At 50.1% G+C, this 17598-nt stretch overlaps 1 protein-coding gene across 5 annotated transcripts in view; it reads left to right on the forward strand.

Moving 5' to 3' along the window:
* The first annotated feature begins 502 nt into the window (after positions 1 to 502).
* IL20RB (interleukin 20 receptor subunit beta) overlaps positions 503 to 17598 on the forward strand; it is a 76327-nt gene continuing 59231 nt past the window's right edge. For 3 of the 5 annotated variants that reach the window (XM_090024552.1, XM_090024555.1, XM_090024556.1), the window contains exon 1: positions 505 to 831. In XM_090024552.1, coding sequence (XP_089880678.1) covers positions 762 to 831 — 70 coding nt within the window. In that variant the 5' untranslated portion in view covers positions 505 to 761. Of the gene's footprint in view, positions 832 to 17598 lie in introns of all 5 variants that reach the window. The other 2 variants (XM_090024554.1, XM_090024553.1) reach the window with 2 other exon arrangements.

The following is a 17598-nucleotide window of genomic DNA, read 5'->3' on the forward strand; positions in this document are numbered from 1 at the left end:
CTTTTAAACAGGATTCAGAATGCTTACATCCTAAACAGTATATCCAACAAGGCCACTCCAAACAAACAATCTTTAATAAATTGCACTTGTAAATGCTCCCAGTAGTATTAACATGGGGCGTAATATCCAACCACAAGAAACATAATACTGTGGAGAGCTAATCAAGGAGCAGTCTCTTTGACCTGCTGTCTGATCCAGCCTAGCATCTCCCTCATTAAACTATTTACAGAAGCTATTTATAAAATATATCCTCACTCTGAGCCAACCAAAATCTTCCCCACAAGAACAGCAAACTTAAATGCAATCCACATAGCCTCTTCTGTCAGATTACTGGGATAGCAGATTGCATCAGCAGAAAGCTGAGACATTAGAGGATTATGAACATTTGGAAAGAACAGACAAAGGAATCTGGTTCTACCTGTGCAACGGCCTACCTTAATTTCCTGCCCATATTAAATAGGGCAGCACTGACTATTGCAGTTGAGCAACTGCATAGGCTTTTAAAGTGATAACTGTATGAATTATCCCAATACCTTTGTGGCCACACCCTCCAAAGAAAAGCAGATGACTGATTAGGCATTGTGTAGTGTCAGCTCTGAGTGTTAAAGCAGCAGTTTTCACATTACAGTGACTCTGGCAAGGTCTCTATTGAGATTCAAAAGCTCCATTTTTTTCAAAGCATGGATGAACTGGATGGGTGTCCTTATCTGGGAAGAGGAAATTTAAAGCCAAACTTCATGACATGAACCTGGAGAAAGACAATGTGTGTCAGCAAAGGGAACATAAGTTTCATCATCTTCCTCTGCTCTTTCATTCTACCTATGCACTCAGGTAAATGCTTAAAATATTCAAAGGTGATGGGAATTTGAATAAGTCTGTGGGGACAAATATTTGTTAATTTTTAAGTTATTTTAATTAAAAATATTAAATTAAAACCACTTTGCAATGGTTTAAGACAAAGTACTTTTGAATTTGAAATATTTGTGTTCAAAATCCAGGGGTTAAGAGCTCCCTGAGGTGCCTAAAATTAATGTGGAGGAGACAGGAAACTGCAAAGGCACAATAAAGCCTTTGCTTGGAGTGGACCTGTTGTCTGTACTGTTTGGGCTGTCAGCACTCTTGGCTCCTTCCACCTGTTTGAAGAGAAAAACATGACCTTAGTGTTACAATCTCATTAAAAGGAAAATTCATGAACAAAAACCAGAAAGAAACTATAAAATATAAAGGATATTTTCAATTTTGGTGAAAGGAAATTAGGCAGCTAATATTTTACTAAAATTATGTTATATTAGTCCCAGATTTTTACTGCTCATGTCTACATGTACAAATGCTGCAGGATGAGTTTACTGCTGAGTAATTTGTTCTGGAACAAACCCACCCTGGGCAGGTGTCTATACATGTGCAAATTTGGGAGCAGTTTGTTGCTCTTGCCAGTATTTGCTCCTTCCCCCTCCACCTCTGCACAGGCCCCATGAAGTAGCCAGGGGGAGCCAGAGGCTCCAACCACAGATGCCTGTGGCCAGCAGCCATCTGGAAAAGGCAGCTCTGCTCTCTGATCCCTGGCTACCTGTCTTCCTGACCTGGAGCAGCCTGTAGTATGCTGACACAGTGCTCTGCTGTCAGACTGTGTGCCCACCAGAGTCTGTGCTGCTCCACTTCCAGGGCCAGGGAGTGAATTCCAATGTCCCAGGTTCCTGCTGGCCACGCTGGTCCCTGTGCTGTGCTGCCATGATGACCACAACCTGGGTCAGATCAGCAGGAGCCCTAGTAGCCCTACACACACAGTGTGGCCCCCTGCCCAGGCTCACCATGGCATTACAGGTCACCTGGCACCACATTGCTGCCAGCTGGACCCTGGCAGGGACTCTGAAGATGCACACCTGGATGCCACCAATGATGCTGTCCATGCACTCCTGGGGCTCCAACCCCCACCACCTGTGGGCCCACCTGGCTAACAAGGACTGGTAGCTGCATATTGCCCAGAGCACCTGGGACAGTGGCTGGCCTCCTTCTGCATGACCCAAGCCATCTTCAAGGACCTCCTCAAGTAGCTCTGCCCACACCATGTGGTGGCCCCTACTCGTTGACACCCAGTTGGCCATTACCCTGCTCAAACTGCCCACACCAGCCAGCCTGCATTTCGTTGTGCCCCCGCTCACCCAAAGTGATCCCCAACAGCCACAGAGCACCCTGCCAAACCCCAGCACAGTCGGAGGTAACTGGGGCCCACGGTGGGAGGGGGCTAACCCCAGGCAGTGGGAGGAGGCGACTGAGTGGGCTGAGGAGGGTCTCACCCCACCCCAGCCCCTACTTGGCCCAGCCCCCCAGCGAGAGAGTAGTGAAGGGGAAAAGGTACTTACCACTCCCTCTCTGATGGGGCAGGGTCTCCTAAATCCTGGGTAGGGTCCCCCAGCCCAGGAAAAGCAAACCACCGAGGGTGGGCCCACTGCACATGCACGCAGTTTAAAAGGGTCTGCCAAACCAAAAAACCCATCAGGCTCTGGGAGTGGTGAGAGACACACGGGTGAAAGCCTGCTGTGCCCCTGCTCCCCCGAAGCCCCCTAGTGACCCCCAACAGCTGTAGAGCACCCCGCCACCCCCCCAGAACAGCCAGAGGCAAGCAGGGCCTGTGGTAGGAGGGGTTTAACCCCAGGCAGTGGGAGGAGGTGACTGAGTGGGCAGATGAGGGTCTCACCTCACCCTGGCTCCTACTGGGCCCAGCCCCCCCAGGGAAAGAGTAGTGAAGGGGAGAAGGTACTTACCAGTCCCTCTCTGGTGGGGCAGGATCCCCTAAATCCTGGGTAGGGTCCCTCCTAGCCCAGGAACAGCATACCACCGATGGCGGGCCCACTGCACATGCATGCAGTTTAAAAGGGCCCGCCAAACCAAAAAAAAACAGTCAGGCTTCAGGAGCAGTGAGAGATGCGCGGGTGAAAGCCCACTGTGCCCCTGCTCCCCTTAAGCCCCCCAGCAACCCCCAACAGCCATGGAGCACCCCACCAACCCCCAGCACAGCCAGAAATAAGCAGGGCCCATGGTGGAAGGGGGTTAACTCCAGGCAGTGGGAGAGGCGGCTGAGTGGGCTGTGGAGGGTCTCATCCTACCCTGGCCCCTACTTTGCCCTGCCCCCAAGGGAGCCATGGGACTGGAGCCTTGCACACAGGCCATGAAAACAGGTACATGTATCTGCCCGGTGCATGAGTTAGCATGGAGTTTGCACAGGAGGGTGAGCAGAAGGGCCCGGGACCCTGCCTGTGTGCCCTCTTGGGTAGGCATTCCCAGCTGTAGCTGGCCTACCAGCGGCATGCCATGGATGGGCACACACCGCGACCCAAGGGTCCTCTTGGGGCCTGCAGCACCCCCCTCTGGCTCCTCAGAGGCCTCTACCCAGACAGAGCCCATGGTTCCGGGCTCCATGCAGATGGAGCCTCTCACTCTCAGCTGCGGGAGCTGCCTGTCACTTTTTCAGGCTCTGGGGTCTGGGAGCATAGCCATCTCCCCTTGTGAGCTCTGCTCCCTTTTGAGGTCTCTGGTGCACCAGCTGGAGGAGCGCTAGGCTGCAGTCCAGAGAATGAGTGCCATCAGGGACGGTGAGCAGGAGATCAACTCCTACTGCCAGGCCTTTCTGCTCCAGGAGATGGAGGGTAGACCACAGTCTCCCTCCAGGACAAGGGAGGACTCGGGGACCTCCCATTCTGTCCAGCAAAGGAGATGGAACAAGGTGGTCAAGGTCCGCCACACCACTGGAGCTTTGCAACAGGTCTGAACCTCTTGCAGCCCCAGCAGAGCCTGATAAGCTTCCAGCTCCCACAGACCACATGGGCTCTTCTGTAGCTACCGCCCCCACTCTCCCTAAGACCAAATGCAAAGTGTTTGTTGTAGGAGACTCCATCCTGAGAGGGACTGAAGGGGCAATCTGCCACCCTGTCCCCTTAGCCTAGGAAGTTTGCTGTTTCCTGGTAGCCTGTATCTGAGACATTGTGGAGAGGATCCCTAAGCTCCTCCAGCCCACTGACCACTATCCTATGCTCCTTATCCATGTGGGCACCGATGACATGGCTCAGAGCCAGGTCGTGAAGCACTACTGGGATTTGGGAGTGGGGCTAAAGGGTCTGGGAGTGTAGGTGGTGTTTTCTTTGATCCTCCCAGTCTTGGGCTACAGGCTGAGGGAGAGGAGTATCCAGGTTGTAGACCAAAGACTGCGGCACTGGTGTCATTGGGAAGGCTTTGGCTTCCATGACCACAGTCTGCTCTTTGGTGAGAGAGGCAGAGAGCTGCTGAGAAGGGATGGCCTCCACCTCTCTCCACTTGGGAGGAGGCTCTTCTTAGCCAAACTGGCTGACCTGCTCCACCAGGCTTTAAACTAAGCCTGCCAGGGGACAGGGGGACTACTGCCACTGCTGGCCCACTGAGCAACCCTTGCAAAGCCAGCAGGCCAAGGCACTTATGGCAGTCCACCCCTGCCCCAGCCCTAGAATAAACTGTAGGCAAGGCATGGGCAGACACTTGCCTGCCTGTAGGCTAATGCCAGGAGCTTGGGGAATAAACAGGAAGAACTTGTCCTCCTGCTTAACACAAATAATTACAATGTCATAGGGATAATGGAGACCTGGTGGGACTCCAGCCATGACTGGACCATGGGTATAGATGGCTATACCCTGTACAGGAGAGATTGAGTGGACAAAAGGGGCAGGGGTGTACCTCTCTACGTCAAAGAGAGCTACATGTCCCTGCAAACTGATATTGGTGACCAGGGTGGATGACTGGAGACCCTCTGGGTTAAAATCCATGGGGAACATGGCACAGGGGACACAATGGTGGGCGTCTACTACAGACCTCTCACCCAAAGTTAAGAGCTTAATCAGGATTTCACCAAGGAATTGGCTGAGGCAGCATGCTGCTGGTCCATGGTTGTCATGGGAGACTTCAACTACCAAGACATCTCGTGGGAAGAGCGCTTGGCTAAATTTGAGCAGTGACAAAGCTTCCTCTCATGCGTGCATAACCTCTATCTGACACAAGAACTCTATGGGCCAATGAGAGGTAAAGCACTGCTCGACCTGGTACTGGCAACTGGGGACAACCTAATCAGCAACCTGATGATCAAAGGGAAGCTGGGTGACAGCAACCAAAAGCTGATCACCTTCTCCATCCGCTGTAAAGCTGTCAAGTCAGTCAGCAATACAGAAGTACTCAACTTCAGGAAAGCTGACTTTGACAAGCTCAGGAGGCTTGTTGGTGAGTCCCTAAGGGACCACAACCCCAAGAGGAGGGGAGCTCAGGAAGCGTGGTTGCTCCTCAGGGGAACAATCCTCGATGCACAAGCTAATGCTATTATGCCTTGGAGGAAAGGCAGAAAAGGGCACAGCAGCCCCCTTGGCTCTCCAGGGAACTAGCAGATCTCCTGCGACTAAAAAGAAAGGCCTACAAAGGATGGAGGATGGGACCCACCTCCAAGGAGGAATATTCTGCACTGGTCCAGACCTACAGGGAGTGAACCAGGAACGTCAAATCTGTGACTGAACTTTATCTAGCTACAAGTATCAAGGATAATAAAAAGTCCTTTTTTAGACATGTGGGGAGGTGAAGGAAAAGCAAGGGCAACATTAGACCTCTGCTAACCAAATGGGATGATTGACAATCAACGCCCAGGAAAAAGCCAACCCACTAAATAGGTACTTTGCGTTGGTCTTCCATCAGGATGCCCCTGCCCATTATGGGACAGGGAGGTCTGCGTGAGGGAGATTCTTTGCCCTTCATCAATGCTGACCTTGTGACTGAATACCTTGAGAGGCTGGACACCTTCAAGTCAGCCAGCCTCTGACAATCTATACCCCAGGGTACTCAAGGAGTTGGCTAGCGTCATAGCTCAGCCCCTGACATGGGTCTTCGAGAACTGCTGGTGCTCTGGCAAAGTGCCCAAAGTTTGGAACAAGGCCAATATGGTGACTACCTTCAAGAAAGGGAGGAAAGTGGATCTGGAGAACTACAGGCCCATCAGCCTGACCTCTATCCTGGGAATGGTTTCATAGTTTCATAGTTCGTAAGGTCGGAAGGGACCTGAGCAGGTAACCAAGTTCAACCCCCTGCCACGGCAGGAAAAAGTACTGGTGTCAAATGACCCCAGCAAGGTGTTTGTCTAGCCTCATCTTAAAGACCCCCAGGGTAGGACCCAGCACCACTTCTCTTGGAAGTTGGTTCCAGATCCTAGCCACTCTTACAGTGAAGTAGCGCCTCTTGTTGGCTAGTCTGAATGTACCCTCTGCCAGCTTGTGACCGCTATTTCTATTCCTGGTAGTGCTCAGGGGAACAGGGACTCCCCCAGTGTTTGCTGGTCCCCTCTGACTAGTTTGTAATAGGCCACTAGACCCCCCCTCAGCCTTCTCTTGTGGAGGCTGAACAGGTTCAGGTCCCTTAGCCTCTCCTCATAGGGCCTGCCCTGTTGTCCCCGATCATGTGAGTTGCCCTCCTCTGGACCCTCTCCATGTTGTCCACATCCCTCTTGAAGTGCGGCACCCAGAACTGGATGCAGTACTCCAACTGCGGCCTGACCAGTGTCACATAGAGGGGGAGGATCACCTCCTTGGACCTGCTCAAGATGCATCTGTGGATGCAAGACAAGGTATGGTTGGTCTTCCTGACTACATCCCCACACTGCCGGCCTATGTTCATTCTGACATCAATAATGATTCCAAGATCCTTTTCTGCCTCTGCAGTGACAAGAAGGGAGTTCCCCAGCCTGTAGGTATGCTGCTGGTTCTTCCTCCCCAAGTGCATCACCTTGCATTTGTCAGTGTTGAAACCCATCCTGTTCTCATCTGCCCACCCCTGTAACCTGTCTAGGTCTGATTGCAGCCTATTCCTCCCTTCTAGTGTGCCCACATCCCCCCAAATCTTAGTGTCATCTGTGAATTTGAACAGGGTGCTTTTTACACCCTCATCCAAGTCACTGATGAAGATGTTGAACAGTGCGGGCCTGAGGACCGAGCCCTGGGGGACCCCACTGCCCACATCCCTCCAGATCAAAAATGACCCATCCACCACCACTCTCTGGGTGCGGCCCTCCAGCCAGTTAGTGACCCATTTGACTGTATAGGTGTCGACACCACAGTCCCATAGTTTTTTAATGAGAATGGGGTGAGAGACAATGTCGAAGGCCTTCCTAAAGTCCAGAAAGACTACGTCCACTGTTACCCCTGCATCTAAGGATTTTGTGACCTGGTCACAGAAGGCCACCGTGTTGGTCTGGCCGGACCTGCCTCTAATGAACCCATGTTGGTTGCCCCTAAGCATAACCTCCCCCGCTGGCCCCTCGTGGGCATGCACCAGGATAATTATCTCAAAAAGCTTACCAAGGATTGAGGTAAGACTAACTGGCCTATAGTCTCCTGGGTCCTCCTTCCTCCCTTTTTTGAAAATGGGAACCACGTTGGCCCTCTTCCAGGCATTTGGCACCTCTCCAGAGCACCATGAGTGCTTGTAAAGCTGTGCCATGGGTCTTGCAATGACCTCAGCTAATTCCCTCATCACTCTGGGGTGGAGATCATCAGGACCAGCTGATTTAAATACGTCCAGTCCATCCAGAAGTTCCCTGACTAGATCCTCAGTGAGCCTTGGCCTGGGTGCGCCTCCCCTGGGGCCTGAGGGGGTCCTGGTGGGGGGGGTCCTTGCTCAGGAAAATGGAGGCAAAGAAGCTGTTAAATAGGTTAGCTTTGTTGTCTGGTGTGATGACCAAATTTCCCAGCGTGTCTTGCAGGGGCCCCACGTTACCAGGTACCTTCTTTTTGCCTCCTGTGTGTTTAGAAAAGGATTTCTTGTTGTCCTTGATTCAGGTAGCTAGTCCCAGTTCCATCTCAGCCTTGGCCTTCCTGACCGCCCCCCTGCAGCTCCGGGCAACCAAGGTATAGTCCTCCCTGGTGATGGCCCCTCCCTTCCATTGGGTGTATGCCTCCTTTTTAGCTAGGAGATGTTCCCAGATGCTTTTGGTGAGCCATGGGGGCTTTTGCACCCTCTTGCCCCTTTTGATACATGTTGGGATTACCCCCCTTTGGGCTTGGAGGATCGTCTTCTTAAGGAGTGACCACTGTTCTTGGACACCCGACTCCCCTCCCCTCCAGGACCTCAGCTCCTCCCTGACTATTCTCCTTAGCTCATTGAAGTCCACCCTCCTGAAGTCTAGGGCTGCTGCCTTGCTGCAGGCCTTTGCCGCCTTGCGCTGGATGGTGAATTCCAGCAGGCGATGATCGCTGTTGCCCAGGTGGTCAAGCACCCGCACCCCCTCACCAGCCCATCACCTATGGCCAGCACCAGGTCCAACAAGGTTTCTTCCCTGGTGGGGCTCTGCACTTCCTGGGTTAGATGGAGGTCTTGTATTTTGGCTAGGAAACTACATGAACAGTCAGACCTGGCTGACTGCTCTTCACAGGAAATGTTTGGAAAGTTCAGGTCACCCATGATGACCATGTCTTTTGACCTAACTACTTCCATGAGCTGACTTAAGAATTCCCTTCTTTAGCTCTTCCCCTTGGTTGGGTGGTCTGTAGTAGACCCCCACCATTAAGCCCCTTTCCCCTCAACTGCCTTGTATTCTAACCCAGAGAAATTCAGTGTGCCTCTCCTCTGATCTTGTGCTACTTGAGGAGGATGTGTATTCTTCCTTGATGGAGAGAGCCACACCCCAACTTTTCCTCCTTGTCCTGTCCCTCCTGTACAGCCTATAGGCCTTGATATTCACTGCTCAGTCATGTGTTGGGTCCCACCACTTTAGAAAAGATTATCAAAGAGGCCATTTTTAATGGACTGCCTCATGGCAACATACTGAGGGATAGCCAGTATGGGTTTGTTGTGGGTAGGTGTTGCTTGACCAATCTTATTTCCTTTTACGACCAGGTGACCTATCACCTGGACAAGGGAGAGGAGATTGATGTCGTATATCTTGACTTCAAAAAAGGCTTTGATTTGGTATCCCATGATCACCTCTTGGCAAAACTGGCCAAATGCAGCCTGAGGTCCACCACAATCCGTTGGCTGGAGAATTGGCTCTGTGGTTGGACCCAGTGGGTGGTGGTTGACGGAAATCGATCATAATGGTGCCTTGTGACCAGTGGAGTCCCTCAAGGCTCTGTCCTTGGACCTATATTGTTCAATATCTTCATTAATAATACAGACATTGGAGTCAGAAGTGGACTGGCCAAGTTCGCCAATGATACCAAACTTTGGGGTAAAGCATCCACACCTGAGGACAGGACGATGATCTAGGCTGACCTTGACAGGCTCAGAAAATGGGTGGATGAGAACCTGATGGTGTTTAACACTGAAAAATGCACCTTGGGAGGAAAAACCTGAAGCATCCTGATAGGCTTGGCAGTGCTATGCTGGCTAGCACTACTGATGAAAGGGACTTGGGGGTTATGATAGACCACAAGATGAACATGAGCCTTCAAGGTGATGCTACAGATAGTAAAGTGAGCAAAACACTGGGTTGCATCCATAGAAGCTTCTCAAGCAAATCCCAGGACATCATTATCCCATTGTACTGGGCTTTGGTGAGGCCACAGCTGGAGTACTAAATCCAGTTTTGGGCTCCACAATTCAAAAAGGATGTGGAGAAGCTTGACAGAGTCCAGAGAAGAGCCACGTGCATGATCGGAGGTCAGGAAAACAGACCTTGTGATGACAGGCTGAGAGCCATGGGACTCTTCAGCCTGGAAAAGCACAGGCTCAGGGGTGATCTGATGGCCACCTATAAGTTTATTAGGTGTGTTCACCAAGATCTGGGGGAATGATTGTTCACCAGAGCTCCCCAAGGTATGGAAAGGTCAAATGATTATAAACTCCTGCAAGACTGCTGAGCCCCCAAGGTCTGGAAATTTGGATGCTTATCTTGCTGGGATCCTATGACAAACAAACCTGTGCTGGCTATCCCTCAGGATGTTGCCATTGACCTGTCCATTAAAAATGGCCTCTTTGATTATCTCTTCTAAGACCTTTCCCAGGATAGAGGTCAGGACCCACATCCTCATCACTTGGCTGCCTATCAGCAACCACCCCTACTACAGCCAGCAGGGCTTCCACTTTGTTTTGCTCCAGGCCATTTTTGACCACTGTGGTGCCTTTACTAATGTTGGTGTTTGCTGGGCAAATGACCACAATGCCTGCATGTTCAGCAACTCTAGCCTGCCATCCCCAGTGGAGAGCAGGGACTTCACACCAGGGGTGCTGGACCTCCAGCTGGGTATGGTGTTGGTGCTGCCCCTCCTTATCAGGTACTCACCTACCCTCTCCTCCCCTGGCTCATGTGGCCCTACACCAACCAGCTGGAGCCCTCACCAGGCACACCTTAGTAGGTGCCTGGGCTGGACCTGTATGCTGGTGAAGTGTGCCTTTGGCTGTCTGAAGACATGCTGCTGCACCCTCACTACTCACCTTAAGGTCACCCGGTACACATACCACAGTGAGACCAGCAGGCTTGGGGCTCATCCGAGAACAACAGCAGCCACTGCACTGCTGGCATGTGCAGCTCCCCCTCCTGCAGGCAGTGGGCTGGGCTAGCAGAACTCATTCATGGTGCTGTCCCCACTGCAGGAAGTTCCTGCTCCAGGGCCTCATAGAGCCAGGATGAGTCACAGAGCAGGGCCCAGGCAGATAGTCTGGCTAGCCCCAGGGTGGAAGCTGTGGCAGGGGCACGTGGCTGGTGAAGGTGCTGCTGCAGCTCAGTCCAGGTCCCCTCAGAGGCCTTCTGCTGGATGGTGACTGGCTGCCAGGAGACAGGTAGGGCTGCTGGGTGCTGGCCACAGGCAGCTTGACTTCCCTGCTACCTTCCCAGACTGGGACAGGCCTGGGTCCTGGCAGCATCTTCTGCTGAAGCTTCAAAACAACTTCCCTTGCTTTTCCTGTAGGCCACCCTGTCTCCTGCACTGCCAACCAGGCCCACAGCACTTGGGCTCATGGGGCAAGGGGCTCCTAGCCAACTGGGGCACACAGCTGATGGTGTTCCTGGCTTCCCACCAAGGGGGCCTGTTCAGAGGGACACCTTGGGCCACACCCCCTCCCTGCATGAGCCTGACTGTGTCCCTGCTGAGAGTGCCCTTCACGATGAGTGTGTCCCTGCTGAGGGTGTCATGGGCAAAACACAAGGAGCTGTTTGCATGGACCAAAGGGCACACCTGAGAACCTGGTGTGGGACCATGAACTTCAGTGGTGTGGCAAACAAGCCTGTGCTGCCTCAACCTCCACCACCACCTGGTGGCTGAACTACATGCCCCTGCCCTCCACAGCCAAGGATGACATCTCCACCAGTATTGATGCATTCATCCATGTGAGAGAAGCCCATACCTTCCTAACTAAGGGGCAACAGGCTGCTCTCAATTTTGCACTCCCTCCCTCCTTGCTGTTGGAAGGAATCTGAAGGCAGAGGCAGGGAGGACCCTCTCACTAGTACAAGGCTTACCATATGGGCATGACAGGTGTTCCAGGTGGCCCGAGTCCACCCCCACTGGCAGTGAGGACATGCAGCTCCTGGGGTGCAGGGGCATGGTGCCCGGCTGCCCAGGCAAAAGCCCCCTCCAAGGAAGAGCTGGGAGCTGGAGCTGGAGAGGGCAGGTAGTTCCATGGCCAGACTGGCCTCCTGGGCAAAGCTGCACACCTGGAGTTGGCAGAGCAGATGCTGGAACTGCTTGATAAGGCTGTGGGTGGCGAATGCAGTGTGACAGACTCCTGACACCATGAAGGGATGAACCCTGCTGATGCCTCATCATAGCTACCAGGCTACAGCAGAATCTCAGGCAGGATGCCCATGCAACTGCTGCATAAAGGTCATGCATTTGTGGGTAGCCCCCAGCTGCTGGTTATGGTGTGTGATGGTGACCCATTGTGTCCGCAAGGCCTTGAATTTATATAGCAGTGGTATGCCAACCAGTTATGACCCATGCTTCTGCATGTGTCCTGTCAGGCCACCATAGTCATGTGTGTTGCAGCACCTGCTCCAGGAAATTGGCTGAGGTCCTCAGCCTTGCCCCACAGCACCATGAGGTCTTCAGGCTCTTCCTGGGACCTGATGCAGCTGCAGGAGGTGGCATGCACCACTGGAGTTGATCCCAGTGTGGCTCCCCCAACAGCCCACTGGGACTCTGTGTGACAGTCCAGGTGCTGGTGGACTTTGACAGATGCATCCAGTGGCCAGAATAGAGGGATGGCATAGGATAGGCAGACATGCAGCAATGCTGTGCTGGGCACCAGTGGCAGGGTCCAGGCAGGCTGCTGCAGCTGGTTGGGGGCCACTGGTGTGGGATCTAGTGGCCAGGGGCTGGGTGCAGGTGGCCCAGGACCCTGATGTTCCCACAGGTTTTTAAGGACCAGGGTCTGGGGCAGGCAAAGAGCTGCCCCATCCCTGAGAATGGAGAAGATCCCAGCCTGAGGGCTATGGGGCTGGGAGGAGGGTAGCCCCCGGTGATGGAGCTGACCAGGAGCAAATTTGTTCCTGGTCAGCATCTACACATGCATTGCTGTGCAGTAAGTACTCAGGAGTTAAATTTGCTACTTGTATTTGCTGGCTGCAAATTAACTTACAAATAGACCAAATTACTGCTCAGTGGGCACATCTACAAATGACGCTATGTCCATGGGCAAGTACTGTGATGCTGCAGCTATGTTGCTGTAGTGACATGCTACCTCATAGTGTGTCACTACGGTGACATAATGTCTAAAAATAACCGTGGGCAGCACTCATGGCACAGGAAGGGGTGTTACTGCTCTGTCTTTTAGTAATTCCAAAAGGAAGTACTACCTGATAGTGCAATAATGACAGCACCATAGAGATGCATGTAGACATGCCAAGTAAGTCAAGTAAGCATCTGCACATGTAAACAATGATGCTTGCTGCACAGAAATTTGGTCTATTGCACAGTAAAGTATTGCATGTAGATGCACCCAGAGGACACATCTACACAAGACCCTTATTGCACATTAGCCTAGTAACACTGTGCAGCACGCATGGCACAGTATGGGCTATTACAGCTCTGTCTCTTAGTAATTACAAACCATGTAAGCCTACTGCACAGTATTATTAGATTAATGTGCAGTAAGTCTCACTAAATAACCATGCAGCAGTACTACTGCACAGTAACTCTAGCTACTGCACACTTAGTACTTTATTAAACAAGCACTAAATTAAATGTGCAGTATCTAAGGCATGTCCACTGTAGACATGCCCACTGATACCCAAGATTCTTTAAGCTTCTCACCTAAAACTAAAACCCTAGCATCGATAAACTCTCTGCAGGAAAAACTTCCTCCTCTGTTCTTCTTTTGGATTGACCCATGTTAGAGTCGTTGAGGTCGGAGATATAGAGATAGATTTGTTTTTAGGGTAAACATTAGTTGAAAAGATAAATACAAGCCAGGAGAAAGACCCTGGGCGAGTTAGCATTTTACAGCCTGTTTCCCTCTGGTGCTTCTTCAAAGATGATAATCAGTTCCTTAATATTTGGGCCCCAAATATCTCACACCAAAGAAAATATGTTGAATGATCCCATTGACCAAAGTGTTATTTGGACCTCCTTTTTTTTTAAGCCATGTATTCCTAAGATTTTTGACCCCACTGGGAAAAATCTTTACATACCTCTGTGTTCTGAGATTCTTTGGGTTGTCTTTCTGAAATCCTTCTGCCAGGTACTAGATGGTTGTAACAAGGGGTAAAGGTCAACTAAGGGGTTTTTACACAAATTGATTGTCTTTGGTCAAGCCCCCACCCAGAGAAATCTGGAAAAAGAATTCCTGCTTGGGGGTTGCAATGTGAACTAATTTCCCTGAATCACAAGTAACATTCAATTATGACAGGGTTTATTAACAGGGGAAACAAAAAGTTAGATGAAAAACAGATTTAGGAAAACCCATCTGGTACCAGAGACTGAGTTCACCCAAAGTTCACTGGTGTATTTCTTGGTAGGGACCCATGAACATGTTTACCCATTATGGGCCCTGGGTTTTATAGTCATGCTAAGTGTTGACTGTTTTTATTCAGTTTAACAATGGGTTTCCATTACTAAATGCATACTGCTTTTGGCAGCAGATTAATGGTAAAAGGAAACCTCATTAAATAGATTTTCATATGAATGTAAAATGAGGGCCTTTTCCCCCTAAGCTAATAGAGGGGGAAATATTGCCTTGCATTGAAGTAAATATAGTAATCAATAGCCTACTTCAGCTCACTATTAACAGTTTAGCCTGCTCAGTATCTTCAGAGTTCTCTCTTAGTCCCACACAGGGCGAACAGTGTAGCCCGTATAGCCAGTGTAGCTGCTAGTCCAAAGTTTCTTATGTCTCACCACCACTGGAGACACGACTCCAAGGCACTCCTCCACTGCTGCTCATCACCACCAGAAGTGAGGAGGGGGCACAACTGCACTGCTGTTGTACCTAATCCTTGCCACTGTTGGCAAGGGTGTGCAGCTCCTCCTCTGGTTTGAGAATCAAGTCATTTCTTTTAGACATTGAGAAACTGCAAGGATCTCAGCTCTTTCATAATCTAGTTGGTACAGGTTTCACCTAACATGTTAGTACCCCAAGGATTTCAGTTCTTTAGAAACAAATGGGCAACAGGTTCAGACTGAACTCACTATAGGGATTTGCACAATATCACCAGTATTTATCTCCTTACAGCTGGATGGTGAAACACAACACCATTCCCTTATAAGAACTCCAACCTAGAGCATCTCCTCCTCCCTTGGGGATCTCTGCTGAAGGTACTTTCACTTTAGACAAGTCACAGTGAACATTGACTCTTCCAGAACATTTATTCATGTTTTTTCTAAACAGGATCAGTCCCCATACGAATTTTATAATTTTAGAAGGCAGGACCAGTGCACAAATCGGACTTTCCTGGTCTCTAATGTTTTAACTGCTTTTAACAATTTGACTATATCATCACTGTCAAAATAAACACAAAAGAGTTTTTAACTCTCTCACTCATGCATAGCCATCATGGTGGGGCAGAGGGAGTGGGTCTCCATGGATGGCTGTGATGACCCTAGGGCTCCATGACTGTGCCTGCTCCGCCCTGCAGGTGCCTTCTAATCTTGCCTGTCAAATCTTGTTGGTTGAAATAATAAGTTGGGAGGCTTCCCACAAGTTTGTGTGGTTATGGTCCTGGTCCTGCTGAACCCTACTGGACTCTGCTGGTCTTGGATCCCTTGCCAGGTCAGTGCCTCCTGAGGCACCCTAAGCCATATGGGCTAGATGCATAGCTCCAAAACCCCCACCTTTATCACGCCCCATGCCTCACAGGTGGTATTTAAACCTTGTTCCTTCTTGATGAGGCCTCAGTCTGGCTCAGCCTCCTATTATCACTGGGTCTTTGGCCCCTGTCTCTGCATCCTCTCCAGTGCAGGGGTTCTCTGCACACCCGTCTCTACAGTCTTTCCAGCACTGGGGCTCTACATGGTAGTGTGCCCCAGTGAGGCCTCCTCCTCTCCAGTTAGCCTCATCTTAGTCCACTGGTCCAAATAATAATGTAAATATGAGCCCCTGGGCTACATAGCCATGACAATAATAACGACCTTGGAGGCCACACTCTTCCACTTTAAGAAGGCAAGCTTCTTCCTCTGCAATGTGTGTACCTCTGAGCCCCAGGTACTTTAGGAGCTTCTAGAGACCAGTCTTACCAGCAGAGCAGGCAACCCAGCATCTTTAAGTAACTTTTTTCTGGAAGCACTCCTTCCCTCAAGGCTGCTGCCAGCAAACTACCCCCTGCCATCCCCAGCTCTGGGGCTTTTATGTTCCCAAGTCCCTATCTTCTTTCAGTAAGTTGACTGGGTGCAGGTGCTACCTAATTCCCTCGTTAGCCTGCTGCCAAGGCTACCTGCAGCTGTGGAACATTGTGTAGCTGTCAGGGCTCTCTAGCTAGGCTGCTTCTGCTCATAAAGGAGCAAGCACACCTTAGTTCCCTGTGACAATACCAATGAAGGATATGCAGATAAGAGACACAGTCCCATAATCTGCCTTTGCATGCCAATGGTGGTATGCAAGTAAACCCCACAAAAAGATTATCGCACAGAGTAACATCCTTAAGACTGAAATCTCAGTTTCTGATTCATGTTATATCCTGTCTAGCTTATTTCTGCTCCAGGCAACAAGCAGAAGTGGCTTACAGATTTTGCATGAGTCAGAAGCATATTTTCCTGTGGATTCATTGATTACACACTGGGCACATCTACATGAGATATTTACTGCTCAGCAAACTAATTATCTGTGCAGTAAATACCTCAGCATCTCTGCATGTGTCCCTATTAGGCTGGAGTAAACTAATTTATTCTTGTATTTAAAAGTACTATCCTGATGCTGAGTGAAAAACTCTGCAGCAGCGCATGTGTATAAGCTGCCCTGGCTGGCTGAGGCACAAGGGCACTTCACTTCAGGGGCTGTCTGCTGATTAGTCCCATGCTGAAGTACCTCATGCCCCAGCTAGCCCCTCTGTAAAACACTGAGCTGGGGAGGAGCAGCCCTGGGCTGGGAGGCTGACCCTCTGTGTCCCTTGCCAGCCAGGGCTGCTCCAACTTGTCTCAACACGATGTGGTCCAAGTTGCATGTGTAAACTTGGTGCCTGGGAGAAGTAGACTCTGGTGTGATATGTGCCAGTTTGTTGTATTGCATGAATATGCATGTGTAGACATGCTTTTGAAGTGGCATTCTATTCCCCTTTGGTTGTCTACATCAGGGTGGCTAATCTGTGGTATGTATGCCACAAGTGTCATGGTAGCTTCTGTATATGGCAAGCAGCAGACTGAGGAGGGGAGAGGCAGCATAGTGGCACATAGGTTATGGAGCATAAAACAGAGCAGCAGTTTGGACTGGGAGCAGAAGGAAGGAACCAGAAAGCACAACAGCCAATTTAAAAATAAGAAAAATATATAACTTCTATATAACAGACATATAAGCTACAGAAAACAATTCCACAAGGCTTGGTGAGTTGAAGACATAGATAAAATAAGGTTATAGATCATTAAAATCTCCACAGTGACAATAGACAGAATATTGTTTTTGTGTAATACAGGAAACCCTCATATTTCAGGATTAAAATTGACCACTGGCTCACAAAGGGTTGGGGGTTCGGGAGAAATCTCTGTGAAGGTCATTCCATACTGATCACTTTTAAATTTCCCTACAAAACTGACAAGTTTCTCACTTTTTAAAGAAGTCATGGTATTCTTTTTTGTTTCATTTTCAGTGGGCGTGTCCACACATGCACTAACACACATTAAATCTAGTACCTCTGAGCATTTTTACACATACTCCAGGGGTGAGGGGGGGGAAGCACTTTAATTTGCTCTGAGAGCCACTCTAATTAAAGCACCCACAGCATCCCATATATCAGCATCCCTGCACTTCAGAATGGCAGCAGGAACACTTTAGATAAAGCACCCTTATTTAAGTGCCATTTTGAAGCATAGGGATGCTGATACATAAGATGCAGAGGCTAGCTGGAATGAACTAATTAGCATGCTCCAGCAGACTTGATTAATCAAGTTCACTCTGATGCACTGTAGTTATAGAACTTTGGAGCAACCTCCAGGCATGTCTATAGGCATCCTCCTCCATTGTGAT

The sequence above is a fragment of the Crocodylus siamensis genome, chromosome 12, assembly GCF_052110815.1.
Source record: "Crocodylus siamensis isolate JL-2025a chromosome 12, ASM5211081v1, whole genome shotgun sequence".
NCBI classification, from domain to species: Eukaryota; Metazoa; Chordata; order Crocodylia; family Crocodylidae; genus Crocodylus; species Crocodylus siamensis.